Below are 27,574 nucleotides of genomic sequence, written 5' to 3' on the forward strand. Positions count from 1 at the left end.
CTGCGAGCCGCCGTCTGTGAGGCGCCGGCGGGCCCTCCCCCCGCCAGCGCCGGGAGGCGGCTTAGCCCCGGCGGGCAGGGCCGGGCGGGGGGGGGCCGTGCGGCGGGTGGCACCCCCCTTCTCTCTTCTTCCTCCTCCTCCTCCTCCTCCTCTTCCTTCTCCTCCTCCTCTTAACTTGGCCGCGGCGGCGCGGGGCGGTGCGCTTCGCCCTCCGCCGGCGGCGGGGGATGCGCGGGCGGCGGCGGGATGGCCTCGGCCGTGTTTGAGGGCACCTCGCTGGTGAACATGTACGTGCGGGGCTGCTGGGTGAACGGGATCCGGCGGCTCATCATCAGCCGGCGGGGCGACGAGGAGGAGTTTTACGAGATCCGCACCGAGTGGTCGGACCGCAACATCCTCTACCTGCACCGCAGCTACTCCGACCTCGGCCGCCTCTTCAAGCGGCTTCTCGACTCTTTCCCCGAGGACCGGCCCGAGCTGTCCCGCTCGCCCCTGCTCCAAGGTTTGAGCCGCCGCCGCGGGCCCGGCCCTCGCCCCTCGGCTGCCGCTCGGCCGCTGCCGCTTCCCCGGGGGGGTGGGGGCGGGCGGCCGGGCCCCCCCAGCGGAGGGAGGGGGGGTGAGGAGCCGGAGGCGCTGAGGGACCGGACGGGGCGGGGTGGGGGGGGAGGAAGCTACGGGAAACTCCTCTTGGGCTGTTGATTTCTGTTGTATTTTTTTTTGTAAATATGGGGGGGGGGGCGAGCCCCGCGGGCTCCCGCAGGAGGGAGAGCCGAGCCCCGCCACTGTCCCCCCAACTCCGCGGTTCCGGGGGCTCCGGGCTGGGCTGGGGGAGCAGCGGGGTCCCTGTTCGCGCTGCCCCTCCCGCTGCCTCCGGCCTCCCCGAGGCTTCCCGAGGGAGCGCTGGGGGGGTTGTTGGCAGGAGAAGGGCTGTAGCTGAAAAATCTCCGCATGTTGGTATGTTGTTTGCCACAAGGAGAGGGGAGAAAAAAAAAAAAAAAAAAAAGAGGCTGCGGCTCTTGCCAGCGGACGGAGCGACTCTGGGAGCTGGCATAATTCCTCGCATAAGTTCTGCAGAACAGGGGAATTGCAGCAGCGGTCAAAGCCGTGTTTTCTCTTTCCGTTTCTGAAGTAGATTAACCCATCTCGGGCGATGTTGCCCACGCTCAGGCCTCTCCGTGCAGCAGCAGAATGTACCTGTTAAACTGTCTCGGGGTTTGGTTTTAATTTAACGTCTGGGGTATTTTTTAGGTACAGTTACGTGGTTTGCTTTGAAATATTTAAAGTGTGTAGAGTGGTGCGGAGCATCTGCTCATCTGAAAATGGATGTGTGCGTAGCACTTCCCGTCTCCCCAGTTGTTTGAGTAACACATAAATGATTTGATTGAAGAGGAACGGGGAGAAGCCGATATTTTTGTATGTTTTCCTCCTTGAGAGGATGGGGAAGTTCTCCCCTGCTCTCACTTGGCCTCGTTAGTGTGACCCCCCCTTGCAGAGGCTCTGCCCTGTGACATTCTCGGTGCTGGCTCTCCACCCTGCACACTGGTGTAAATCCACCGGACTTATTTCTGGGCCCCTCCTGTGTGACACCGGGCTCTGTTCTCTGCGAGGAGCCGGGGGGCAGCGCCGGCGGGTCTCTCCCGGCCTGACTCGCCAAGGATGTTTTCTGACGGGTGTTGAAAGTGAGACAGGTCTTTTTCTCCTGTCCTGCCAGATCCCTAACCTCTGGTGGCGGGGTAGGGTAGGGTTTTTTTGTTTGGTTGGGGGTTTTTTGTGCCTCATTGAAAGACGCTTATGCCTTTCCCTCTCCGTATCTCCTCCGGGCCGCGGGACCGCAGCCCGCTGCCCCCGGCGGGTGTCCCCGGCGCTGGGCTTTGCCCCTTCCCGCTGCCGGGAGGTGCCGGCTGGGTTCCGCCGGCGCCGGGGCTGCTCGGCCGCCACTCGCAGGCCCCGAGTGCCCTCTGCAGACGGCGGGGATGGGCGCAGGGCTGCCGCCACCCCGGCAGCACCGCCGCCGTCCCCTTGCTGCCCGCTCCGGGGTGCGGGTCGGGGGGAGAGATGCTCGCGGGCGCTGGGTGCCGGAGGGGGGCTGTCTGCCCCCCGCTTAGGTGCAGGCTGGGTATGGGGGAGTCCCCTCTGGCAGTTCCTGCCCTGACACTCCCCCACACACACCTCTCAGCCCTGCATGTGCCCAGCACAGCATGCTTATACAGTGTCTCACGCAATTAGGTTGTTGACCAGGAGTCTAAAATATTGCGAAAATTTATTATCCGTTGCGGATCCCCTACCTAAAGTACTCTGAGCATGATTTTTAGTGGTGCTGAGCAGCAGTAAATTCTAAATAACATGGCTTTTAAGCGTATATGGCACCTGGGCCCTGGCTTTTGAGGATGCTGGGTAGGTCTGGAGAGAGCCTGCCTGTGGCCTGCAGGGCACAGCACCTGCCAGGGTCACTGTGACTAAAATCTGACTTCCCAGGGTGCCAGTAGTCCTTGTACTTGTTGGCTTTGTGGGGCTCTGAAGAGTACCTTGGCATCTGGGCTGGGGCATGTGCTGGGTCTGGCTGGAGACTGACTCGGTGCTTGCTGGCCCTGGTCTCCTGCCCCTCCCAGCGTGTTTCCTCCCCATCACTTAGGCACAGGAGCCCCTGCTCATCCCAAAGTCATTCTCACTCCTCAGCGCTGCTCTCGAGTGAGTGTGCTGCTTCTCTCTCAAGACCTGCCACATCTTTCGCAAAATATTCAACGGTTTTCACATCTCTCTGAGGCATGGTTTGTACAGCTGGAGCCAGACGGGATTATGGCCACTTGCACTGGCTTTACTTGACATTCCCAGGTAACATACACCGTTAATGCATGAACAGCTGGGAAAGAGTAAGCATGCTCAGGCTGCGACACTCAGTTCCTCCCTAAGACCTGGAGCCAGCAACCTTCACTTACCCTTATCTCAGGAACAGGCATACCGACTTCAGTAGAATTGGGAATGAGCAAAGCATCAGTCCAGGATTTGAAAAATCGAAACCCAATATAAGCAGATCATGATTTGTTCAGCTTGGTGAGGGGGTGGGGGTTAACTTTGCAACAGAGACAGAATAAAAATCAGGAGTAGGTTCTAAGCAATCACAGTGTGCTTCACAATTTCAGTAATACTATGTTTAAAATCATGCTGCTCCTGCTCTAAAGAAAATTACTTTGCAGAGTGTGCTTCTCTGCATAGAGAGCACTTTATCATACCAGTATTTTAAAGTGACTGGCCACAGCCTTGTGTAACTTCACAAAGTTGAAACATAAAAATCTCATTTAACTAAGTGACACTGATACAGAGCTTTGGATGTACGAAGAGATTGCATGGGGCATGTCCGGTCTTCACAAAACTCATGTGGTAAGCACGGTTTCTTAATGTCCTGTTTAAAAGCAGACATCCTGCTGCCTACAGTGAAGCTCAATATACTTAACCCAACAAAACCACCTGACAAAAGCACACCCTTCTGTGTGTTAGCGTTCAGTCATACACGTTTGTGTGTATCTTTATATACATACAAATGTATATGCATATGTATGTGAGTTTGTATATGTGTGTGTGTTTATCTTAGGCTTTCTGAAAGAAGGTGAATATTAGCTGGGCCTTTTATCTGGAGGAAGTGGTGAGATGTTGCAAACCAAATTTGCATTGCATTGAAGGACTCCAGAGTCCCTACGGATTTGCCTAAGGAGCATTGAATGGACTAGCATTATCCTACAGCTCAGTCAAGCTACGGTACATTACATTTAAGTGATATGGTTGAGGAGTGAAAGCTTGAGCTATTTGATGTTATTACGTTTTTAAAAGAAGATTTTTTTTTCAAAACGTCAGCAATATTAGAAAGAGTTGGCTGTTACCATTATTGCTGGTTTCAGCAAAGAGCTAATGCTGAGCAGGAGTGTGCTCCTTTTCCTGCTCAGCAACAGCAAACGGCCCTCTCCTTTCTCCACCCCCCGTCCCCTTGGACTGACTTCCACAATGCTCTCCCTCTCCATATTTCTCAGCTCTGCAGAGCCCTTTGAGATGACAGAGGAGAGGACGGGAGGTACAGTTTTCTGCAGTGGCTGTTCATCTTACCCTTTCTTTGATACGAGAAGGGGGGAGATCCCGAGGGGGAGTATGGCATTCACACAATCTGGTCTTGTCTTTGATAACTAATAACATGTCGCAAAGTGCACTCTCTGCATCTGGAGTGTACTATGATGCTAAGGGCCAAGGACGTTCAACAACACAAGGCATCTTACTAGTAAGCTGGTAAACAAGGTTAGATATGTGCATACCTACAGGGTGACTAAATGTCATTCACTGTGATGTTACCAGTAACTTGCTAGTATTTTATTTGTGTCTGAAATGTGCCCATCCCTTGCTCTAGGCAAACGCACAAAAGAGGATCACAGAAAAACATAGGCTAGTTCACTCTTAGCAGAGCTAGAATGCAGCCTAATGTTACTAAACTGTCCTTTTGTATATGCAGAATAAACAACTTTTGTATTTAAATCAGTCTTCATGAGAAAGGCAGCACTGTGGACTTAAAAACCGACTTAAAATTGGTGTTTTAGAAATAGTTGCAACAGACACCTAGAAGTGACCTATAAACCTGGAAAGGTACTCTTTTTTCCCTCCTATTTTCTCTAAATATTACCTCTGAGAGGTTCTCATCTAAGATTTATCCTAGAACTTGATCCAGCTTCAGTGCAATCAAGACACCTGCCTCTGACTTCAGAGTGGGCCGGATCAGCCCCTTAAGCGCTGCTTTTCTGGCTTTCTAGTCCAGCATCCTTTCAAAGTTGGGATTTGTTTTGCCCTTGGAGTGGCAGGGTGGTTTCTGGCAATGTTCTTCTGCCACTGTTTTGTTGCTTTTGTCATCAGAACAGTTTCAGACACTCTCCCAGTGTTGCTGTTCATATTGCACCTACGTGCAGTGCCTGGTCCTGCTCTGATACTCTGAGCCATCAAGTCAGAAACTCTCTTCAGTCTTACAGATTATTTTTTTACTGGATGGGCCCTCTCTTCCCAAAGTGCTCATTTTCCCCCCCCTTCCTTCTTTCCGTGCCTCCTCTGACTCATTCTGCTCTGCTGTGGCCTTTTTCCCCTTGCTCTCCTTTCTGTTATTTTCTCTCTGCTTCTCCAAGTTGCTTTCCCTGTGCCACTTTCTGTTCCCTTTCTTTGCCTTCAGGTTTCCCTCACCAGCTTGCTGGTTATATCTGTGGCTCTCCAGAACTTTTCTGCTCCCTTCTGCCTTGCTGGTGCTCAACCTGTGTCTGTCCATAGAAGTTCTCCAGTAGCGGTGGAGACTTCTGATAGAAACTTTGTTCTGTAGCTTGCCTTGTAGCCTAGAGGTAGTCACTTCACCTGCAGCAGACCCTGAGCTCTCTCTTCCAGACAACTGATGCTGAGCTTTAGTTCTGAGTCTTGTGCCTGCCCTCTGGCATGGTTGCCTCATGTGGGAAGCAGATGATCATCTGTTTCTGTGTCCAAGTGGCTGTGCACCAGGAAGGACAGGAGAAGCTCCTCCAGGGCTGCCCCTGGAAGGACCTGCACAAAGCAGAAGGCAGTTCCTGAAAAGCCAGCCCAGGAACATTATGTTTGCTTCCAAATGTCACATTCATAACTTACAGTTTTCTGTATGCTGCAGTATAGTGTTGTTGTTGTTTACAAGACCATCTGGGAGTGTGATTTATGAGAAGAGGGAGCTCTATAGAAGCAGCATGGTGGTTTCCACAGACAGCAGCTGTTTCGGTGCTGTGACAATACAGATAAATACACTGCATCTATTGTGCTCTTTTCATTGTTGACATTGTCAACAGTTCATTAGTGGAGCTTGCTCAGAGCTTCTGTCTGGCAGACAAAAGATGCAGCTCTTGGTTATCAGGCTCTAACAGTGCTGTATAACCAAAATTAAGTTTGGGGCTTCTGGGTTTGTTTTTTATTAGCTGAATTTCATGGTTCATTGGTAATGATGGAGATAAATGAAGCTGGCTGCATTATTATAAAGCTAGGCACAAGTTGCCTTTTTGTGGTGGACTGAGGCAATGTGTCTGGGAGGATTTTGGTGGAAAGGAATGGAAATGAGGTGGTTTTTTCATGACAGTTCTCACCTGATAAGAAATCCGCACTAAAAATGGTTGTAGGAGCTTGCATTTTTCATCAGGCTTTGACTGCTTTGTTCGCTTTTATGTCATGTTTCTTTGACATCTTTTTCTTTCTTGCGGCTCATTGGGCATCAAGACAGGGAGCTCTGTTGGGAAGGCCTGTCTGCTGAGTTCTGTCACCAGGAGATGCCGACTTCCCTCCAGAGATCCTGGGAGATCCCATAACTAATAATGCATGTGTGGAAAACCCATCAGCTGGAGTGTCTGGACTTCCCAGCTTTGAACTTGCCTCCTTGCTTTGCACGGGTATTTGAGTGTGCCAGGGTCCTCAGGTAGTCATGGTCACAACCTCTGCTCTGGGGGATTTCAGTCGGACGGTTGTTTGGATAGGACTTTGCTCCGTCTGTATTTTTACTTCTGCTGCATATGAACTGCATAAGAAGAAATGGCGTGTATTAGAGCTAGGTGTGTACAGTGTGGGCAGGGTTTTGAAAGCTCTCTATATTTCTGCATCTAACAGATTTCTCTCAGTATCTTCAATATGTTCATTGCTACCTAATGGGACTTCTAAAAGTATGGAGTGACTTACATGCACTTTGTGTAGTTGTACTTCTTAAAAAAACTCATTCTTATTTTGTTCCTCCACATCAAGTTTAAGAAGTGTGGCACAACATGCACCAAATTTGAAAAACCCACCTTCCTGCCCACTCCATGCCACAACTCCATCGTATCCTTTTAGTTGCTCCCTGAGTAATACCGCCAAGATGAATCTTGTCGGTGGTATTGCATAGATAGTAAAACCTTTGTAAAGGATTTAGAGACTGTAGTGACTCTTGTCATATGAGATGGATGATTTTCCCCTTGAGTCGAAGGGGAACTGTGTCTGCCCCAAGAGAGAGGTGTCGTAGAATTAGGCAAGAGGCATCAAACAGGAGTTGCCAGAGCTACCAGACGAAGTCAGACCAGTGCCCTAGCTAGCTCTGGGATCCTGTCCCTAGTGATGAGAACCAGATGCTGTAGAAGGCAGCATAAATAACCAGCAGAGAACAGAAAAGTGATAGTCCTGGTCTCTAGTAATTGGAGATCTGATATCCCTGATTGCCTGTAATTATCTGCCCTTCTCTGGATCTTATCAAGTCTTTGGACTTAAGGGATTCCTGTGGTGTTATTTCTGCAGAGTTAGGGAACACAAGTTGTGTGAAACAAGCTTTCCCATCTGCTGTTTTTTTTAGTTTCCTGCCTTTACATACCACTGAGTATTCCTTTGTCCTTCTAACAACCTTTTATCCTATTCTCCTCTGTCAGAGAGGAGGCAGCTGTAAGTGAGAGCTGTTTTGGCCCCTTCAGAGTCCTGTCTGAGGTGGGTAATGCCACAGTTCCCAGGCAGCGAGGTTGAGGGGACATATGTCTGCAGGGAGGAGGGATGCTACCAGAGCAGCTGCTGGGAAGACAGAGGCATCGTGGCCATGAAGCACGGAAAGATGCCAGCTGAAGTGGTATTGATTAGGCCCAGTTCAGCACAAGGAGGAAATGAGAAGCAGTGCAAAGGAGCAAAATAACAGAAGATATTGGGCTGAGTGGCCATCTTTCATCCCTGATCCATGTCCCAGCTGAGTAGCTTCACTTCCTGCATAATTCTGTGGAATATCTGTCCCTGGGAATATTCAGAAGTCGACTGGACATGGTTCCCTGCAGCCTGATCTGACTTTGGACTTGGCCTTTCTTTGGATGAACCAGATTGAATTCTTCCATTGGACATTATTCTGTGATTTTGTATACCTCCTCTCATGTCTGGGACCTTCCTGCTATTGCTCCATCTACATCCTGAATTGTGTGTGTGTGCATATGGGTTAGAACATATCTGAGGGAAAGGAGGAATGAAGGTACAGGATAAAAAAGATGTTTGAGCACTGCAGTGTTAATGAATACTGTAACTGGGGAAAAGGGGCATATCTCCTGTTGAAGCCATACAGTCTGGTCAGGAGAGAGAGCAGAGTAGCAGTCTCCTGCGAAGGACAGCTTATGTGTCTTCCCTACTCAAGGGCTTGTGCAAAGAGAGAAGGATGGGCTCAAGATCTCAATCTATAGGCCTTAAACCTTTCTTGCAGTGTAGGTTAGCAGAACACAGTAAGATTTCTCCCTGTATTTGCTACTCCTTTTTCACTTTGATATCTACTCTGAAGTCTTCCCATAGGGGATGGAGAGAGGCTTAGGTGAGGAGGGTTCAATGCAATATTTTAATCTTCATGTACATGCTAAAATACACAGCATTGAGGAGTTTCACCATTCCATCTGGCACACATCTCCAGAAAGTACACCTTGGCTTCTGCTCTTGCTCAGCCTCCTATATGTATTGAACTGATTTTAAGAAAGTAGGAGATCTCTTGGACATTCTTTGTTCCTCTCCTGACCACAAGCCTGAAGTGGAGTCCTTCAGATTGAAGAAATAGGGTTTACCCGCAGTTTGAGATCACGTATACATAGCGACTTGTACATAACCACACATCTCAAAAAAACCAGACTTCCATGTGTCATTATTGAGAGATGGCATATGAGACATACTTGATTTAGGCATGAACTTACTCTTCCTTGGAAGGCACTAGAGGATTGTTGAGACAACGTGCTCATTGTGGACACTGATCATCAGGACTGCACTGTGATTTCATTATGAGCCATGGAGCACATGCTGCGATTCCTGTCCCGCTTTGTTTGGTAGAAGCATGCAGTGTGTTACCTGTGGTTGTCAAAATGTCATTAGTTGTAGATTTGGTGGCTCACATGGCAGTAGTAGGACAGGCCTACCAAGGCTTGTGTGTTGACATCAGGAATTGGCTCCCAGTTCTCTCTCCTCCTCTGCTGAGCTCGTTTCCTGCTCATTTGCAGCTCTGGGCCCTCTCCCACGCCATGAGCCAGCGTGCCAGGTACTCAGCTGCTGGCCTGGTCTCTCAGCCTCCTGCAGCTGCTCCGGCACTGGGGTCCCAGAGCAGGAAGGATGCTGCAGGCCTCTGGTGCTGTTTGTGCTGTGTTTTTCCAGAAATGTGTTGCTATGCATAAAGTTGCTACATGTGCTTGTCTCAGATTGCGGGCAAATCCTTTTCACCCAGTCTTAAGGACTCTGCCTGGGGCTCCTGGTCTGGAAAGGGGCAGAGAAGATGTCAAAGTGATTGAATGAGGTCACTGACAACAGGGGTTGTGTGCATGGCAGAACCCCGCTAAAAGCAAATATCCCAGGTACAGGCGAGTGCCACCCTGGGTTAAGCGGTGTGCCTGGATCGTCCCTCCCACTGCCCAGCGTGTGGGCTTCCTTGTGTGTGGGGTGAAGAAACCTTAGGTTTGTGGTATTTGGCAATGGGGTTTGTGGTAAAAAAGGAGCCAGTGGAGCTCCAGTTTACCTCAAGCCCTATAAACATAGGTGTTTATAGCATTTAAATCACTTGAAATGATAGTTAATTGTCCAAGCACAGTACGGGTAACAAGACAGAGAGCAAAGTTTTCCTGGGAGGAGTTTACTCATGTTTTCCATTAGCAGTCAGACAGGGGCCAGGGCAGAGGAAAAGGCATGAGAACAGCCTTTCACCATGACTTCACTAAGAGATTTCCCAGCTCTGAGCTCAGTTCTGTTGCATGACTGAACAAGTGGAATAAAGCACAACTGGTTCCAGGCTACTGGTTGCTTTACCGGCATCTTATTTTTGTTTTATAGCAAACGGAATAAGGGTTCTTGGGGTCTAAAAGCCCCAGATGAAAAGATAAGCACGTATTTATGATCCGTGGGCAGAGGCAACAGCCTTAGGACATGTTGTAGCTGCTGTACGGATGCTGCATACGTGGCCAGTGAGTCCTGTGTGCTCCAGATGCATCCAGCTTGTGGTGCGTTTGTGTTGGGGTTAATGAATGGTGGAGATGCTGAGCTCTGCCTGCAGAGTCAGCTGGCATATGCATGTGTCTCTTTGTTCAGGCGTTTCCAGTGTCTGGAGATCCTACACCAGTCTCTGGCTTTTTTTTTTTTTTTTTCTTCTTTCTCTCTGCCTCGTCAAAATTTCCGAACAGGAAAAAAGAAGACAGGCAGGGGAGAAACCCCCACAAAGTGAAGAACAGAGGTGGAAAGCTTGGGTGTAATTCTGTAACCCTTCTTTACATGAGTCCCTATTCCTGCTCAAACTCAGTATATAGCCTGGGTGAGAACGGAGCTTGAATGGGGCATCCTAGCCTGCAGTCTTTTGCTACTTCTGCAAAGGCTGGGGTTTCCCTTGGTGAAGCCTTTGACAAGAGCAGTTCGAGGTATTCCCTGCTACTCACCTAATTGTGCTGGCAAAGCAGAGGCAGCCCTGTATTGTGGTTTGGGAGAGGAAATGAGTTGCAGGGGAGTGTGAGAACACCTTAAACCAGTGTTGCCATCGGAGACTTCACCTGGAGAAACCACAGTGTTCTTTCTGCATGTATGTGCTGTGGTTGATGGCAGCAGCCAGTTAGCAAGCATTGAAAGGGAGAGAAAGGAGGGACCGGGGGCCCCTTTTCCTGGCGGTTTGGGCAGGCAGAGCCTTGCTCCAGTTAGCCTGGCTCTCAGGTTGTAAGCAATCCCTCACATTGTGGGATCGTAGGCTACGACTAACTGAAAACCACAAGGGCATCTGTTAACTCTTAAAAACAGAGACTTGTAGCATTAAGATAAATGAGGGCCTTACAAACTTTGTGTCTATTACAGAAGAAATTGCAGGGTTCAATATATATATAGCCAGTCAAGTGGTTTCTGTGTATTTAGACTATAGACATATGAAAAGGAAGGCTTTAGCCGAGCCAAACTGAATTCCCTGTACAGGGAATTCATGTATGGTCAGCAGCTTTACACCCCAAAGCTGTGCATCTGTAACCATTAAGAATATAGGAAACTGGCCAGGCAGATGTATCACTTACTCTCCTTCCTACGCTGTCTGCCTTTTGGTTTTGATATTACTAAAAGCTTCAGTAAGAAACAGTTTTTATTATGTCAGATGTTACAAGTCATCTGTGCCAGTATCCATGTTGGAGTGTGGGTTTACATGGCTGGTGCCTTTCCAAGAGCTGGAAGGAGTATACCAGGGCTGGAAACTCCTGGTGAAAGCAAGAAGCTGTAAAACCTCCCACTGGGTGATCTGTGACAGTGCAACAGGCTGATGGCCTTATCTGACTTCCCTTGCTGAAGCATAAAAAGGCCAGGTGAAGCTGCAGATGCTTTCCCTGATCACTAATGAGAGAAAATCCCAACTGCTTGGCTGGTTTTCCTCACAGGATGAATGCTCAGTGTTGTTGGTGGGTTTTTTCTGTCCTCTCCCACCCCCCACCCTGATCTGAATATCTTCATTTGCTTGAAAGTATCCCTTTTCCTGGTGAAATACTAGTTTCAACAGTAAATGCTTATTTGGGAAAGGGTCTGAGGTTGAGGGTGGATTTGAGAGAGAGCAGCTGAATCCCTGGTGGGTCAGTGATGAGGTATTTGCCTGCAAGGTGGGAGCTGCAGTCGGGCAGTCTCTTCTCTGACTGTGTCAGTATTTGTGTAGACTGGAGCATGACCAGCAGGAGAAGTGGAGGCATCCCGTGGTAGCCGGCACCATGGTGGCTGGCTTAGTTTTCTCTGATGTGGGCTGTGGCAGGGCGACAGCGTGTTTCTAACATCACAGGTGGGTGTCTGAGCCGTGAGGCCGTTGGCAGCTTTTTTATAGGGAAGATGAAAACCCTTTTTTTTTTTTGAAAGGTTTGAACTTAATTCAGATGTGGGATGGGGACATATTTGTGGAGGAGTGAAGCATATCCACCCAGGCCTGCTCACACCCAGTAGTTAGGAAGATGAAGGTGCTGGTCTGCAATTCAGGTCTGTAACATCAAGCACAAACCAGCTAATACGCTGTCAGTGGACCCATGCAGATGAGTTAATTCACGTTTACAGCCTTTCAGAGAATTCCCATGCAGAGCTACCTGACTGTAGTGTACACTTGTCAAAGCAGGGTACATGGTTGCCTGCCTTGTTTGCCTGATGTTATGCTCCGCTCCCCTGTCAGAAGAGGGAGCGATTTGTACTGGGGTGAGGGGATGGTGATGCTGACAAAAACAGGCGAAGTGAGGGACTGTTGGGCAATAGAAAGGCTTATGCAACCAGGCTACTCTTGTGGGACAACCATCAGGTAAACCTGGCTGCTCCAAAGGCCATCTCTGTTTTATTTAGAGCTGTAATTGAAGTAGAGCTGACAACTTCAAAGTCACACTTATGTCTGGAAAGTTTGTATGGGATTATATGTCGTAGGTAACAAACAACAAGGATTCATGCATACTGAAACATTTTGTGGATGTTTTCCCCACACCGTGCATGTTTGACAGGTCTTTCTGTATGTCTGCCTTTTGAATAGGGAGATGGAGAGGCACTTAGTTTAGCACTTGCAATTTTAGTATATTGAAGTGGTTTCTCACAAACTGTTTGCAGATTTTTAGTTTCGATTTTTATTTAGATGGTTTTGGTTTATTTGGTCTATTTTTCCTTCAGCTTTTTGTATTTTATTTTTTCTTTAACCAGTGAAGCTGTTAAATTTAACAGTCTCTTAGGTATTTCATTTTCATGTATGTATTCTGTTCCTTGGAAAAGCTGCCCAAATGTAGAGGTGAAGCAATGATTGGGTTAGCAAAAATAGGTTACAGAGATCAGAAATAAAAGGGCTGCTAGAGGGATGCAAGATTTTGGGGTTGACTTTTCCCCATACTCCCTGTATGTACATATAACCTGTGCTATATTTCCCAGAGTCTGCTAGAGGAGAGGAAAGTTACAGATGTCCTGCAGGTTATACATACAAAATATGGTATTACAGTTGAAGATCCCCATATTAAGCAATTCGAAATTAGAAGCATTGTAATGCATCATTCTGGGCACCATTTTAATTTCCATTTTAATCCCTTCTGCAGCATTGTGATTATTCAATGATTAAAAAAAAAAATCCCAAAAGGAAGAACATGATTCTGAGAAATCTTCCTTGGGCTGCTCACTGGGGCTTATATTCAGAGAAATACAAGACTGCCCTCAAAGGCTTGTGTTTAGCTTGTGTTTAGTCTTTTCCTCTTATCTGTGGGTTGTGTTTTTCGGTTTTCTTGGCTTTTCTTTTGCTTTTTATTGACAGAAAAAAGGATGAATCATGGTTCTTGGAAGCAGAAAACAGGCTGTTTGATTATCACTGCTGGGAATGCTGTGTAGTGAAATTGTGGGTGAGGGAGTAGGTGGTTCTACTTCTGCTCGTCTTGCAACTCCTAAATATGATCATAAACAGCTGAATTTGTGTCAGGCTTGCAACTCTGCTTGTAACTACACCCACCTCAGTTCGGGGTACATGCTTTATTGTCAGTGTGGGTTAAGACATTTCTGGGAAGCATGATATCTGAGGTCATTCCACAGCTTCTCGAGTGGCTGCTTCTGGCTGCTGAAGTGTGTGTGCACATGAAAGTGTGCTTTTGTCTATACTCACGATCTGTTTACTTTGTTTCTAGGGCTCATCACAATAAAAGAAGCCCATGATATAGAAGCCAGACTTAATGAAGTAGAAAAGCTTCTGAAGACTATTATAAACATGCCCTGGAAGGTGAGTAAGCCAAGTTCCACATTTAGCCCAGCTTGACTCCTCCTTGATGGTGACACGCACTCTTATGCAGATTAGAAAGTGATGGGCTTTGCCAAACTCTAGAAGAAGCAGCAATTTATTGAGGATCTTGGAGAAGCGCTGAGTGCCAGAACTGTATAATGACATCTCCAGGCTGTTGCTTGTCTTTCTCTTGTATTACAAAGGGCTGGAAAGGGAGAAGAGGGACAAAACAAAGTGCTGGTAAAAATGGATGTCTGTTTCTTTTTCTCTTTTTAAGTATTCACGATCTGAAGTTGTCCTCACATTCTTTGAGAGATCTCCTTTGGACCAAGTTCTAAAAAATGACAATGTCCATAAAATTCAGCCAAGCTTTCAAAGTCCAGTTAAAATATCAGGTAAGAGTTGTTAGCTTCCTACACGTGACACAAGAATTACAAAATGAAAATTACTTTATTTGCTGTTCCCCTTATTCTTTCTCTACCAGCGATTCAAATGATAGCTCTTCATAGTCTGCTTTATAATACAGAACATATATATGCAACATGCTTTCAGGTAGTAAAGTGGCAGGTGAAATTGAAGGCTGATAAATGCAGACAAGTGGATGTGAGGAAAATGCAGTCCTCACTACTGTCATATACAATAGTGCTATTACCACTTAGAAAGGAGATTTTGAGGCTATTGATACTGTTCTGTGAAAATGTAAGCTCAGTGCCAAGTGGTGAGCAAATGCAGCAGTGACAATATTAAATGTTATTAAGAAAGGAGGGGGGAACAGAAGAAAGGAGCACCACCCCATCTTGAGTACAATGTGCACAATCTGGTCTCTCCATCTCAGAAAGGATATAATAGAATTTAAAAGCATACAAATAAAGGACAAGGATTCAAGTCATTGAACAGCTTCTCTAAGAAAAAGGCTAAATAAAGGACACTTCAACTTTGAGAAGAGATGACAGAGTGGGGCTATGATGGAACTCTACAAAGCTGTGAATAGAAGGAGGTCAATTACCATGTACTTCTCATGAAACAAGAACTATAGGTTATCCAATAACGTTGACAGACAACAGGCTTTAAATAAACAAAAGAAAGATTTATAATACTGTTTTGCATCCATACAGAGCACAGTTAAGGAGTGGAAGTCATTGTATTGTGGAACTGCAAGCATAAATGACTTCAAAAAGGAATTAAGATGAGCAAGTAGAGGAAAAGTACATTGAGACCTGTCGCGAGTGGAGACAGGAAGTTTCTAAACCACAGATTGCTAGTGGGGAAAATGGAGAGCAGTATTAATCTGTCCTTGCCTATTCTTTCAGCCTTTCCCCTCTGCATCTGCTACTACTGACTGTTGTTAAAAGGTTTGCGGACTTTTGGTGTGCCTGGTTTTGTATTTCTGTACTGAAATGTTTATGTGAGCCTAGGCAACTGCTGGTTTTGTGCTGCCAGAAGAGTTTATTTCAGAGAGTGAAATAAAAGTGAAATACTACGTAGTCCTCCAAAGTGTGTAAAGTGTTTAGTGTGAACTGGTATCAGTTTTCTGAGGTACTAACAGTATATCAGTTAAGGGCCATCAGCCTGTCAACATGCTAAAGGTGTAAACAGTGTGTCTTAAGGATCGATCTTATACACAGGGTAGATTTTTTTGTAGTTGATCCTGAGCTCTGGTTCTAAGCTAACTAGTCTTCTGTTAGATCATCTTTTAATTAAATGGTAAATGGTTTACGAGCCCACCAATAACTCTTTAGAAGTGTACTGTGTAATACAGAGCCTCAGTGAGAAGTGTGGTTTTGCCAGCCCGTCTGGGCTGGGGCTGGTGCCTTCTTGTAGGGCCCCTGGAGCCCAGGCTGCAGTGCAGCATAGGGATTGTAAAGAAGAGCCCCTAGGGCTGTAAAGTGGGGTGATGCTTCCTGGGAGCAAGAGTCAGGAGCCAACATGTGTCTTACTCTCCATCTGTGGCTAGGGAAGTTTGGATGATGTCTTTGAGTCGATGTGGAAACCTCAGGTAAAATTCCTCATGTGCATGTTCCTGACATTAGTCATCTTCCAAAGACTGGACATGGTTACTCGCTTTACTTGTGAATGCCAGTATGTGTTCTCAGCACTGACACTTGAGAAGGATATTCACTGGTTATGCCTGAAATATGTTGTTACTCTCTGAGACCGGAGCTGCAAAGTGGGTCCTAGCACCTGCCCATTATGAAAGGAAAGATCCCCAAACGGTATGCTGTAAAAAAAAAAAAAAAAAAAGGTGAAAGGTGGCTGCTGTTAGTGATACCTTGTTCTTTTTGCAAACAGACAAATACCACGAATAAATGTATTTGGAATTTTATTGGTTAGAAACAGCAGCATTTCTGGCCTGGGGCTTTTTGCTGTTTGGAAGGGTTTCATGTAATATTTGTGAGGCTGTGTACCCCCTTAGGGTACACATACTCTGTGTGTGCATGACTGAATATGTCAAGTGGTGGGTACAACAGAGAGAAGATGGTCAAGATGAACCTAAATTCAGAGTGAGGGTGCTGGGCTGATGGGCAGAGGCTAGCAGCAAAGGAAACCCTCCTGCCAGCCTGTATATAGAGGAGCTGTGGAAGCCACATTAGCTGAACAATAGCATGTTTTGTTTTAATTCTAAATTAATTTTGGTAGAGATGAGTTATGCCTAATTAATTGGAGGAAGATTTTCCTACCTGTGCAGCTATCCAAAAGCATCTTGTGGTAATTAGTTTTATCATTTAAGTGATTGCTGCAAAGAATTTAAAAACATAGGCGGATATTTGATGATAATTGATATTTGCCTCGTTTGTTGCACACTAGAAATGGTTTCAGTGTCTGGCAGCATTGTCAGTAGATGGCAGTAAATGTTAACGTCTAAAGCAGTTCACACAGCAATGAAATGCTGTAACGCTTAGGTCATGTCAAGGACACTAGGAAAACGCTGTGGCATTCTTGTTAGTCATAGTGCAGATTTCTACGTGGCTTGCACACTTAGAAAAGCAGGCAAAAATATTTTGTATTCTCTGGAAGAAACCAAACTGACCCTCACAGGGTCCCGTTTAGAGTTGTAGGTGATGGGGAAGAGAGAAAGGGCTGCCCTCTTAGATGAAAGCTGAATTTGAATTTATGGTATAAATCTTATTCTACAGTACAATGTTGGTTTAAATCATGAGTGAAGTGTGGTTCTGCTGGGATTCAGTGTGTTTACCACCCCCAAATATATTCTGCTAAAGTGAGTTGCAGTAAAATCAGACTGGAAGTCAAAGATTACTTTCTCAAGAAAAATATGGAAGTGAGTTCTGTCTTTACCTTAATATAGGAACATATAAATGTACACTTTAAAAAATTACCTCCCTTCTTTCTTCTGTCTCATCTCCTGCTCATTACTTGAACTGTATGTATAGTTGAAATTTGTTTGAGGATCCCCTGTATGTATGTTTTGCACCTACCATATTTTCTGCCACAGATTAATTTCCTTTTGTTTGTGCTGATAGTGCAAGGCTTTAACACAGGGTCCTCGTGCCCTGAGGCAGATCATGAGTCATCCCACTTAAGTCAGTGCTGATTTATATAGAGATATATGTCCATTTTGTGGTGGCCCTAGCTTCATCGAAGACTGTGTGACCGAAAGAAATCCTTGTGGCTTGCCTAGTTTGCCTTTCCATGTAGCACAGATGTGGATTAACTTCTCATTCACATCAAATACTATTCTTTAATTATAAATTATCCTCATGGTAGTAAGTCAGTGGAATTAGGTGTAAATTTTAGCTGTTCTGGATTGGAGGCTTCTTACACAATGAGAAACATATAAGCAGAGTTGAAAGCAGTGCAGAAGATGGTATTGCTTTACATGACTTAAAGATGGTGGTTGAATTAACTTGGAAGGTCACTTTTTATTTCCTTTTTCCTGTCTTCTTGTTTTTTGCTTAACTGGCCTAAGCCTAGGACTGTCTAGGAAAAATACAATTATGTTTTGGTAGTGGTAGGTTGCAATATATGAATGGGCTGCCATTTCTGCTAAGGATGATGGGAATTTTGCCACTGGCAATAACAGGGCTGAAACTGGGCCTTGCTTCAAATGCTCTGTGTCATGAACTAATTACATGAATAAAATTGCTTAAGCACTGACAGTTTGCAGATGTAAGAGTGGTTTCATAGCTTCTTAATTCCTGCTTTCATGTGCAGATTTTCAATATCACACACAAGTCTCAGTTCATAACCATGTCTATTACATATGGTATGCAGTTGTTTTCCAGTTGGGTTTTTTTGGATTTTCATCTTGTTTTCTTTCTTCTCCTGACAGAAATCATGCGATCAAATGGATTTTGTTTAGCCAACACTGAAACGATAGTCATTGACCACAGTATACCCAATGGAAAAGAGAAGCACCTGGACGTAGATTCAGCAGAACACTTGTAAGTGGAGTTTGTGCACAAGTTATGCTGTCAGCTTCAGATAAACTGTAGTTTCCCATGCCCCCTAGCAAAATGTTATCCTCTGTCTAGGAATAAGACTAGTACAGCTGTCATTCTGACTGGTTAAATATTACTGGGCCTGATTGCTAACGCTTCACAGCTTTCTATTAAAATGGATAAAATGGCTGTGGGTGAGAATGATTGACCCCTAGGAGCTCAATCCTCTGTGTATGAAAAAAAGCTGTGGTTTTCATAGGGGTCCTGCCAGGTGAGAACAGAGGAGTTTTTTCTTTCTCTCATGACTGCGATGAGAGCTGGTTTGAGCCTAGATTTGGAAACTCAAACATCCTTACAAATGGAATATCTTGTTACGAAGAGTATGCTTTATTTGGGAAGCAAAACACCACCCTTGGAGGAGGGGAACACACCCCTGAATGTAATTGAAGGAAGCTCAGCAGCAGCTCAGGTGTTGTGGCATGCTGGGACTTGGTGAAGCATGTGTTTTTCATTAGGGGAGGGGGAAGTTAGTCTAGTCTTATTTGTGATTTCTGTCTCCTAATGCATGTAGGTATTCTGGGGTCAGAGACATGTAACCACGAGGGCTTTCATGTAGATCTTAGGTCAGTGACTGTACTGACAGATGGATATTGATGGAAATATGCTCCTACAGATTTCTGTCATGGCAGGTGATTGATATTTCAATAAACTTCAGGTAGTATGGCATTTAAATATTTTTAATGAGAAACATTGACCCTCTTTTTCATTAGAGTAGTCAAAATGATGGAAACAGAATACTAAAAGCCTTGTGGAGGCTTTATCTTTAAATGCAGTGCTCTGTCTTGCCACAATTGAAATGTGGTTATTGCCAGTCTGTGGAAAGGTTTAGAGCTTAACAAGATTTTGTCAGGGGCTGGAGTGTATCTCTGGCTCCAGTGTAATTTCTTGAAGTGTTTCTATTAACTTACCACTTAGTGTTTTGAACCTTGACCTTCCTAACAGCATTTAAGTTTATAATCTTGTATTGATGAGGCTGAAGCAACACACTGGAGATATTCTGTAAGGCCAATGTCTGGAAATTAAAGTTATCATAGTTCATAGTGGATCCCTCTTTAGTGCTGAAAGTGACCAATAATAGGAGCAAATTACTAAAGAAATCCCTTTCCTGCCTTATTTTGATTATTTTAAAAAAATTTTATTAAAAAAAATTAAAATCTAGTTTTGATTTTAAAAATGCTGTGGCCCAAGCAAAACTTACTGGTCTGGTATCAGAAACTGCCATCATCTAACTGTTATCCCATTGAACTTGGGGACTATTAGGCCGGAAAATACTAATATGATAAAAACTGTATGGTAGGCCTGGTTTTCCAGAAACTGTGGTGGAAAAAATAAATCTAGGATAACAGCCTGGCTTTGTGCATTTGTATTAACTTCCCTGAAGGAAGTTAAATCAAGAGTCCAAAAGTTAATAAACTTGAAATGTCTCATGGTGCCCTAAAGTTGCCCATTCTGTAGCTGTATTTTATAGCTCAGAGGTGATAGCTAGGAGATAATGGCACTTGTGTAGCACAGGTGTTTTGTAAAATTTTAACTTTTTTTAAAAGCAGAAGTTTTCTATACTGTTGCTTTAAGTGTAGGTTAGTAGCCCAGAAAGGAAGCTTTACAGTCTTTCAAAATCCTGTGCAGTTCCTTTTTGGTCTCTGTAAGATTGGATTGACGGGATTGGTGTCTTCTATTCTGAAATCAGAGTTAATTCCTTGTGGACTTGTATGTCCTCACATGGGTACTTTTTTCTTTCAGCAACATTAAACTCTGTATGACTTCTGGGTTTTGGCTGCCAATGTACTTGTATCAGACATTTTGCAAAGCAAACCTGTGTTTTTTGGAGGGAAGTGCTTAGAGCTTCAGCATGTAGCATTCATTCCCCAAGGTCCTGCTGCACTGGTTAGCTGTTGTAGCCTGCAGCACTACCTACATAGTGATCCATCAGCTGAGAAGTCTCATACTTGTTGCAAAAGAAACTATAGCATTTTTGCAAGTTGGAGTTGCTTACTCTGTTGTTCTGAAGTAGTTGCTTTCCACTTCCTTCATTTTCTCTCTAATTTTAGTTGGCAGTACACCATACTGTTGCAAAATGTGGTGAACCCAGTGTGCTCAGCATCCATGTGGCATAAATAGTCCTTTTATGTGTGGTTCTTGGGAGTACTCTGCAGTCCTTTTGAAAGGAGTAGTGGTAAATAAATGCATTTGAACTTATGCTTTGGCTTTGTTACGGACGTGCCTTCCCCTGCCAGGACTGTTTGCACTTCTGTCTTTTAGGCCAGTGGCATTAAACGTGCTGCCTCCAGTACTAGATGTGCATTTTCAGGATGGTGCTACCATTGTCACAGGCATCTTGTGGTCCATAGGAGAGACTTTCACAGGTGGCTATGCAAAAGCAGCACAGAGAGGGTGAAATTAGATACAGAATTTCTCCAGGAAAACAAAATCCTACTCTTGACAGGAAAAGAAAATGCTTCCCCTGTGCTTTTTAGTCTTAGATGGGGGGAGATCTGTTCAGGTACTGGTTGTACATAAGGTGATGAGAGGAGCTGGGCTGTTGTCTCATGCCATGTTTGCACTGGAGTTACTCCTGTGAGTTAACAAGAAGCATCATAGAATCAGTGAGGTTGTAAAAGACCCTTAATATCATCAAGTACAACCTAACCAAGTAAACCTAGCACTGCCAAGTCCACCACTAAACCATGTCCCCAAGTGCCACATCTACATGTCTTTTAAATACCTGCAGGGATGGTGACTCAAACACTTCTCTGGGCAGCCTGTTCCAGTGCTTGGCAACCCTTTTGGTGAAGAAATTTTTCCCAATATCCAATCTAAACCTCCCCTGGTGTAACTTGAGGCCATTTACTCTCATCCTATCACTTGTTACCTGGGAAAAGAGACCAACACCCACCTCGCTACAATGTCCTTTGAGGTAGTTGTAGAGAGCAATAAGGTCTCCCCTGAGCCTCCTTTTCTACAAGCTAAACAACCCCAGTTCCCTCAGCTGCTCCTCATAAGACTTGTGCTTTAGACCCTTCACCAGCTTTGTTGCCCTTCTTTGGACACTCTTCAGCATCTCAGTGTCTTTCTTGTAGCGAGGGGACCAAAACTGAACACAGTATTTGAGATGTGGCCTCACCAGTGCCGAGTGCAAGGGAATGATCACTTTCCTAGTCCTGCTGGCCACACTATTTCTGGTGCAAGCCAGGATGCTATTGGCCTTCTTGGCCACCTGAGCACACTGCTGACTCCTGTTCAGCCAGCTGTCCCCCCAGGTGCTTTTCCACAAGGCAGCTTTCCAGCCATTCTTCCCCAGGACTGTAGCACTGCATGGTGTTGTTATGACCCAAGTGCAGGACTTGACACTTAGTCTTGTTGAACCTCATACAGTTGGCCTTGGGCCATTGATTCAGCTGTCCAGATCCCTCTGAAGAGCCTTCCCACCCTCAACAGCTCAGCACTTCCACCCAACTTGGTGTTGCCTGCAAACTTACTGAGGGTGCACTCAATTCCATCATCCAGATCATTGATAAAGATATTAAACAGAACTGGCCCCAGTACTGAGCCCTGGGGAACACCACTTGTGACCAGCCACAACTGGATTTAACTCCATTCACAACCCTTTGAGTCTGGCCAGCCAGCCAGCTTTTTACCTAGTGAAGAGTACGCCTGTCCAAGCCGTTACCTTGTTTCCCTCTTCTTCCTGGCAAACGTGAGCAGCAACTCCAATGCATTAGTAGAGGTTAAAATGATAAAGAAGGTTGCCTTACAGCACAAAAAGTAGGCCCTTGTGAAGAATGGTGTGTCTGTCAAGGTACTCTAGGGAAAAAATAGCAAGGGCAGCAGTTTGGGCATTTAGGAATTTGCATGTCCATAGTAGTTTGCAGAGTTTATTTTGGGAAAAAGACCTGTTGGTAACAGCACAAAAGCATTTTGACTGTTGGGTGTCTTATACAGCTGCTAGTTGTAGTAAACAGTCCTGGTTAGTTGGGTTTGGTTTTGTATGAGCACTCTAGAGCAGTGCTTTGCAGACTTCTGTGCCCACACTTCTCTTTTGGTAGCAGGGAAAGATTTCTGTGTAACCACAGCATGTGGCTGCCACTGCTTTGTACCTCACGTGCTGCTTGTAGTACCCTATCAATGAGGCTGAAGAACCATAAAATCTGTGGGGCCTTCCAGTTGTAATAATCTAGTTTTATACAATTGACAAGAGAAGGGGAGCAGAATCTGAATAGCCTTCTTGACTCCTTTTCTGCTTTCTTCGTTCTGTCTGCCCTACTGGTATTTCATAATCTGTTGTTTCCAGATCACTAGCAGTCCATAAGATGGCACAACATGATCTGTGAACTGTTTGTAAGATACCAAGTCAACTCCCTTCTGTACATGTTCCCACACATGCAGGCAAGCAAACAGCCTGGAGGGAGTAGAGGAATGAAGGTAATAAATATTCAAAGTTCAATCTCATTTCTGTTTTGTTGTAAGTAAAGAGCATAGCAGCAGCACTGCAGGAGAAATTCCATGAGTTTCTGCTGAAAAAATGTTGTGGTCCTCATAGTTAGAAAAGAGGTGAGAAGGTCCAGGTAAGAGTGTGGAAAAGACAGAGCTGTGTCCATACACTGCAGGATGTATAGACCATGCTATCAAATAATCTGTCCTGCTTCTAAATAAAGTTTTGGGGAGAGGTGGGAGTGGGAGATTTATCTGTTTGTTTACCCTACCACTCTTCTTCAGGTCCTCTGAAATACCTGGCTCTTAGGGCTGTCTAGGGTGAGGTTAGAGGGATGTCTGTAGTTGTCTCACTTAACTAGAGGAGTCTTAACTAGTTCATGTGTAGGTGAGATGCCATTTTAAACCAAATTATTTTAAAGCTTCATCTGTTTATCTGCTATTCAGAGAACTGAAGTATGCCAGCCTAAAAAGGTGTTAGAGACATGTCCTATAGTCAGAGCTAGGTTAGGATTTCTTTTCCATCTTGTGCAATTTTTCAGTTTCTATTTTGGTTTTTTTCTCACTCTATCAGAATGAGTGCAAATTCTTTCAAAATATTAAAGAGAGAGTGTGAGAAAAAGAAACTTGACAGTTCTTCAAGTCCTTTGCTTGGAACTGAGATGAGATTTAATCCTTGGCCTGCAGTGGCTGACTTTAACTGCTAGGCTATCTGGGAAGAAGTAAAATGTTTTCTTACTGCAGAAATTCAGGCCTCTGTGGAATGGGAGCATGTGTAACTGAGGAAAGTGTAGGTTTTAACAAGTTGATGCCTTCTGATTGAGAGTAGGTGTGAGACAGGGGGTAATCCTTGCAAAAGTTCAGGTTATAACACAGGAGTTAGGAAGTGGGAAGGAAGATACCAAAACAAGTGAAACTAAATTTAGGTATCTCTTTATATTTGAATATTCTCTACTTGTCAAAACCTAAATCTTATGCCATGGGGAGAAGAGCGAGGCTCTGGAGGAAGGACACTGTAGTCATTTTTTCCTATTTGTGTTAGACATTTGGCCTCATAAAAAAGCCAAACCCAAAGAAGGTACCTGTGAAGTGAAAGCGTGAGAATCCAAGTTCCGACAGGAAACAAAGGCAGTTTCCTTTCCACTTTTGTGGAAACTCAGGCATTTTGTGTTGCTGCCACATACTGTGAGAACAAAATGGAAGGATGTGGACCTCAGCTGCATGATTCACTGCTACTTCTTTCCTCACGAGTAGCTTTGAAAGTCAGGGGTAACAAGATGATTTCTTGCATGCACCATGGTTCTCACTGACCTGTGGGTTATTCGTATACACACGGGTGTGGGGAGGAAGAGGTATGGATGGGATCAGCTCTGAGTACTTCCTGTGAAGATTTTTCCATACCACAGTGAAAACTCTTCTAGACTCATAAAAATCACATTGTAGAGGTATCCAGAATTGCCTGACAAGAAAGGCTATGTCCCAGGAAATCATTCATTCGTTAGTAGGAGGGGAGCCCTGGGGCCTGAAAACAAACTAGTAATGTTTTTGATCTGGCTCAGCTTAAATGCAATGTGGTAGCCAGGTGTCATGAGATATGAAGTTCAGGTATTATAATGACAAGTGCTATGAAGAGTCAGTGACATATTAGAGAGGTGTCATAAAAATCCCTTTTACTGAAGACCACTATCTAAAGAGATGGGAACTTGCTTTGCTAGTGTGCTGCGCAGTTGTGTTTTAGCACAGTTTTCAAAGGGAGTAGCCATACGGGTTTACTGGAAGCAAAATCTTGAGCCCATTCATTTCCATAGGTTATGAAGAAACAGGCTTTCTGTTTATTTAAGGACATGGAAAGCAATGATTTCCATTTACTTCTCAACTCTCTCTAGGAAGTGTTGAATCCTGGTTTATGAAGATGACAGTAGATGCCATTGCTGGTGTCTCCAGTAGGTTATGCTAGCATAATGATACGTAGGCTGATGTCAGAGAAACTATAGCTTCATGATTCATAGTTGATCTACATGGACCTTCCTTGACAACTTCCAGTGTGAAGTCGAATTTCAGGCTGCTAAGAGAGGAAGTGAGATACTGAAGCTTTGGAAGAGTTGGGACTCTAGATCTTTGCCTTGCAAAGTGGGCTTTTCAAAGCTGAAGCTGCAAACATTAGAAATAACCTCTGCTGCAACACTGCTCTGGTGTGAAGCAAGTCCACAAATTACATTTACTCAGAACTTTAACTTGCAGTAACAGCACAAGCGTTCTTGCCTGCAGCCCATTTTTCGAGTAGTCCCCTCACAAATGTCTTTTCTCAAAATTTCCAGGGGTCAGTCTTCAGCTAGCCTAGCCTTTTCCCTCTCCCTCAGTACTTTTCTTCCAATTCCTTTGACTTTGATTTTCTAAACAAATATTAACGACTTCATGCCTTTATTTATTTCTCCTTAGGTTTGAAAGTGTTAGTGACTTTACCTCAGAGCTAGAAGACAGTGATGATCCAACAGCTTATGTCACCAATTTGACATACTACCACCTGGTCCCATTTGAAACTGATATTCTGGACTGAGGCTGCTCAGTGATGCAGTCAGCCAGCATCCAGCCAACCTCTTCGCCCATAGGCTCTGCTATCTCCGGCGTTGCGTATCTGTGAATAAGGTTGTGCAGGCAAGACCAACAGCAAAGAAGTTGCAGCAAGTATGCCACAAAGCTGGCCCTCCATTGTGCGTTGTGGAGACATCTTGTAAGGAGGTAACTGCTTCGCTGTTGACAACAAACTCGTTTTCCATGAAAGCAAGGCAGCAGAGGCCTCTTGGTGCTCAAGGAAATCTCTGCTACTCTGACACAGCCATCAGAAGCTTGTGCTGTCACCTGTGCTCCTTGGCTTGCAGTGCAAGTTGAGGCTTCCTCTTTTAGAATACCACCAGAAACTTCCCCAGATGGCGTGACCACACTTTTTATGCTATGTAAGCAAGAAGGCAAGCAAACCAGCAGAATTTTGTCAGTTCCCCCTGCAGTTGCTTAATGGAGGTCTTGCGGGTCACTTTTTACTCAGCTACCGGATGGCTGGTGCCTTACATGAGATGTCAGATATACCATTGAGTGCCTCCAGGAATCAGAACACATGAGCTGACTGCTTTACTTCTTTTAATCATGGGTTTTTATATAATCACTGAAGAGGCAACTACTCTTTCCTGGAATAGTAAAGCAGACAGCAGCTGGCATTGCAATGGACTGTGCATGATGTTTGGGTACCCATATGATTTCAGAGATCTGGAAAGCTGATGGGAAAGCTGAGCTGCCCTGCTAAGAAGGGTCAAGGCTATGGCAGGCACTTGGATATGATTTTTTTTCATGTGGACCACCAAATGTGAATGGTGCTTACAGTTGTTTACATCAGAAAGATAATTCCCTATGCATATTTCTCCCCAGGGAGATAGGGAGGAAGACAATGAGATTTATGTTGTGTTTGGACTGAAGAAGAATGATAAGCTACAGTGTGTCTACACTCTCCACTGCCAGCCTGACTCAAGGAGTCTGTCTAGCTTCCCAAGATCCACCTGCGGGGCCGGATGCAGACCTTGTTGTCTATGCTATGGATTTCAGTGGAGGTAGGACAGTGGGAGCAAGAGTGCAATTGGACCCTGCAGCCTCTTGACTACTGAGTAGTGCAACATTAAAATCTCCTCAGGGTCTCTCTCTTGCAGAGCGCTCCAAAATCCTGACGCTCACTGTGAGTGCTCAACACTTGCCAACATGACCTTTCATTGAGCCTTTTGCGATCTGTTTGCAAACATGAATTTGAAGGGATCGAAATGGGAGGGAATGCATTTTGGACATGTTTCTTGGCAAAGGGGCTTGCTTCGTCCTGAAGAAGTTGATACAACTCCCTTCTGCAGACTTTTCATTTCTATCTATAGAATAACAGTCAAATGGAATTTGCTAATGTAAATAATAAATTATTGAGAATCCTAATTCTTTTACACAGTATGTTTTTAAAATATATTTTAATGAAATAAAATATAACTCACCTTCAGTACACTTTTGCAGCTTAAAACAGTGGCTTTCTTTTTTTTTTTTTTTTTCCTTTTCTTTTGAGGATGCTTTCCCAGACATGCCAGATCGTCTTTCTTTTTCTAGTAGTTTTGGAAACATGCTGAGTTTCAGCAATTCTTTCTGAGCTCCATGCACTGCCCATACTGTAGATATGGTGTATACCCATGTGAAACCTCTCTGCCTAACTGTTGATCTTGTGTTAGGTGTATGTGGTTTAATGCTACTAAGTTTAGTGGAGGAATTCTGCATTTTCAAGACCATAAGTGAAATCGAATCTGATAGTTATTCTTTTTGAAGATAAAGCGGATTCCTATATGTTAGATTTCTGGAATAGAAAGGGATATGTTCTCACTCATGCAAAGGCTTTCTGAGCAACCCCTTGAATTAGAATTGAGAAGGTTTTTTGTTTGTCTATTTGTTTCACTCTCGTTAGTTTTAACTCTTCTGTAAGTGCTTTTAGTTAACTGTGATGGGGTGGAAATAACATCTAGTAAACATGTGCATTGGACTGGGAATTGGAATATTTGATTTCAATTCCTGGCCCTGGTGTCAGCCTACTATGTTGCTTTGGGTAATTCTACTTCGTCTCCCTATCTCTGATTTTTCCTTGAGTAATATTTTGAAAAGCACCAAGTGTCATTGGCGTTAGATGCAATATTTTCCCCTGATTCATTTGAATTTTCCTATTAATTTTTAACCACATGATAACTACTTATCCTTTTAAAGCACTTTAAAATATATGGATTAAAAAAGAGAGAACTATTGCTAATTTTTAAAATGTACAACCACATTCCTCATATGAAAACCAGGTAAGCTGCATGCACAGTAAAGTCTTCAGGGAAGGGGGAGTCTAATGCAAAGGAATTAATCTACAAACGGAAGTTGCACCCATTTAATTTGGATTTTTCAAAAGCCATTTTGATCAAGTGTTTTCCAGAGA

General features: G+C 44.7%; 1 protein-coding gene across 1 annotated transcript; it reads left to right on the forward strand.

Annotated features, from left to right (window-relative positions):
- PXDC1 (PX domain containing 1) lies at positions 1 to 26,619 on the forward strand. The gene is made up of 5 exons (XM_074872994.1): positions 1 to 502; positions 13,614 to 13,705; positions 13,983 to 14,100; positions 17,994 to 18,105; positions 25,030 to 26,619. Exons 1-5 carry the CDS (start codon positions 247 to 249, stop codon positions 25,145 to 25,147), a joined length of 696 nt encoding a protein of 231 aa, XP_074729095.1. The 5' UTR covers positions 1 to 246; the 3' UTR covers positions 25,148 to 26,619.
- Positions 26,620 to 27,574: the final 955 nt, after the last annotated feature.

Source organism: Strix uralensis, chromosome 1, assembly GCF_047716275.1.
Source record: "Strix uralensis isolate ZFMK-TIS-50842 chromosome 1, bStrUra1, whole genome shotgun sequence".
Taxonomy (NCBI): Eukaryota; Metazoa; Chordata; class Aves; order Strigiformes; family Strigidae; genus Strix; species Strix uralensis.

Coding starts and splice junctions, on each gene's coding strand:
- PXDC1 (XM_074872994.1), top strand. CDS start 247: ATGGCCTCGGCCGTGTTTGAGGGCACCTCGCTGGTGAACATGTACGTG. Junction 14,101..17,993: donor AAGTCCAGTTAAAATATCAG/GTAAGAGTTGTT, acceptor TTCTCCTGACAG/AAATCATGCGATCAAATGGA. Junction 18,106..25,029: donor GTAGATTCAGCAGAACACTT/GTAAGTGGAGTT, acceptor ATTTCTCCTTAG/GTTTGAAAGTGTTAGTGACT.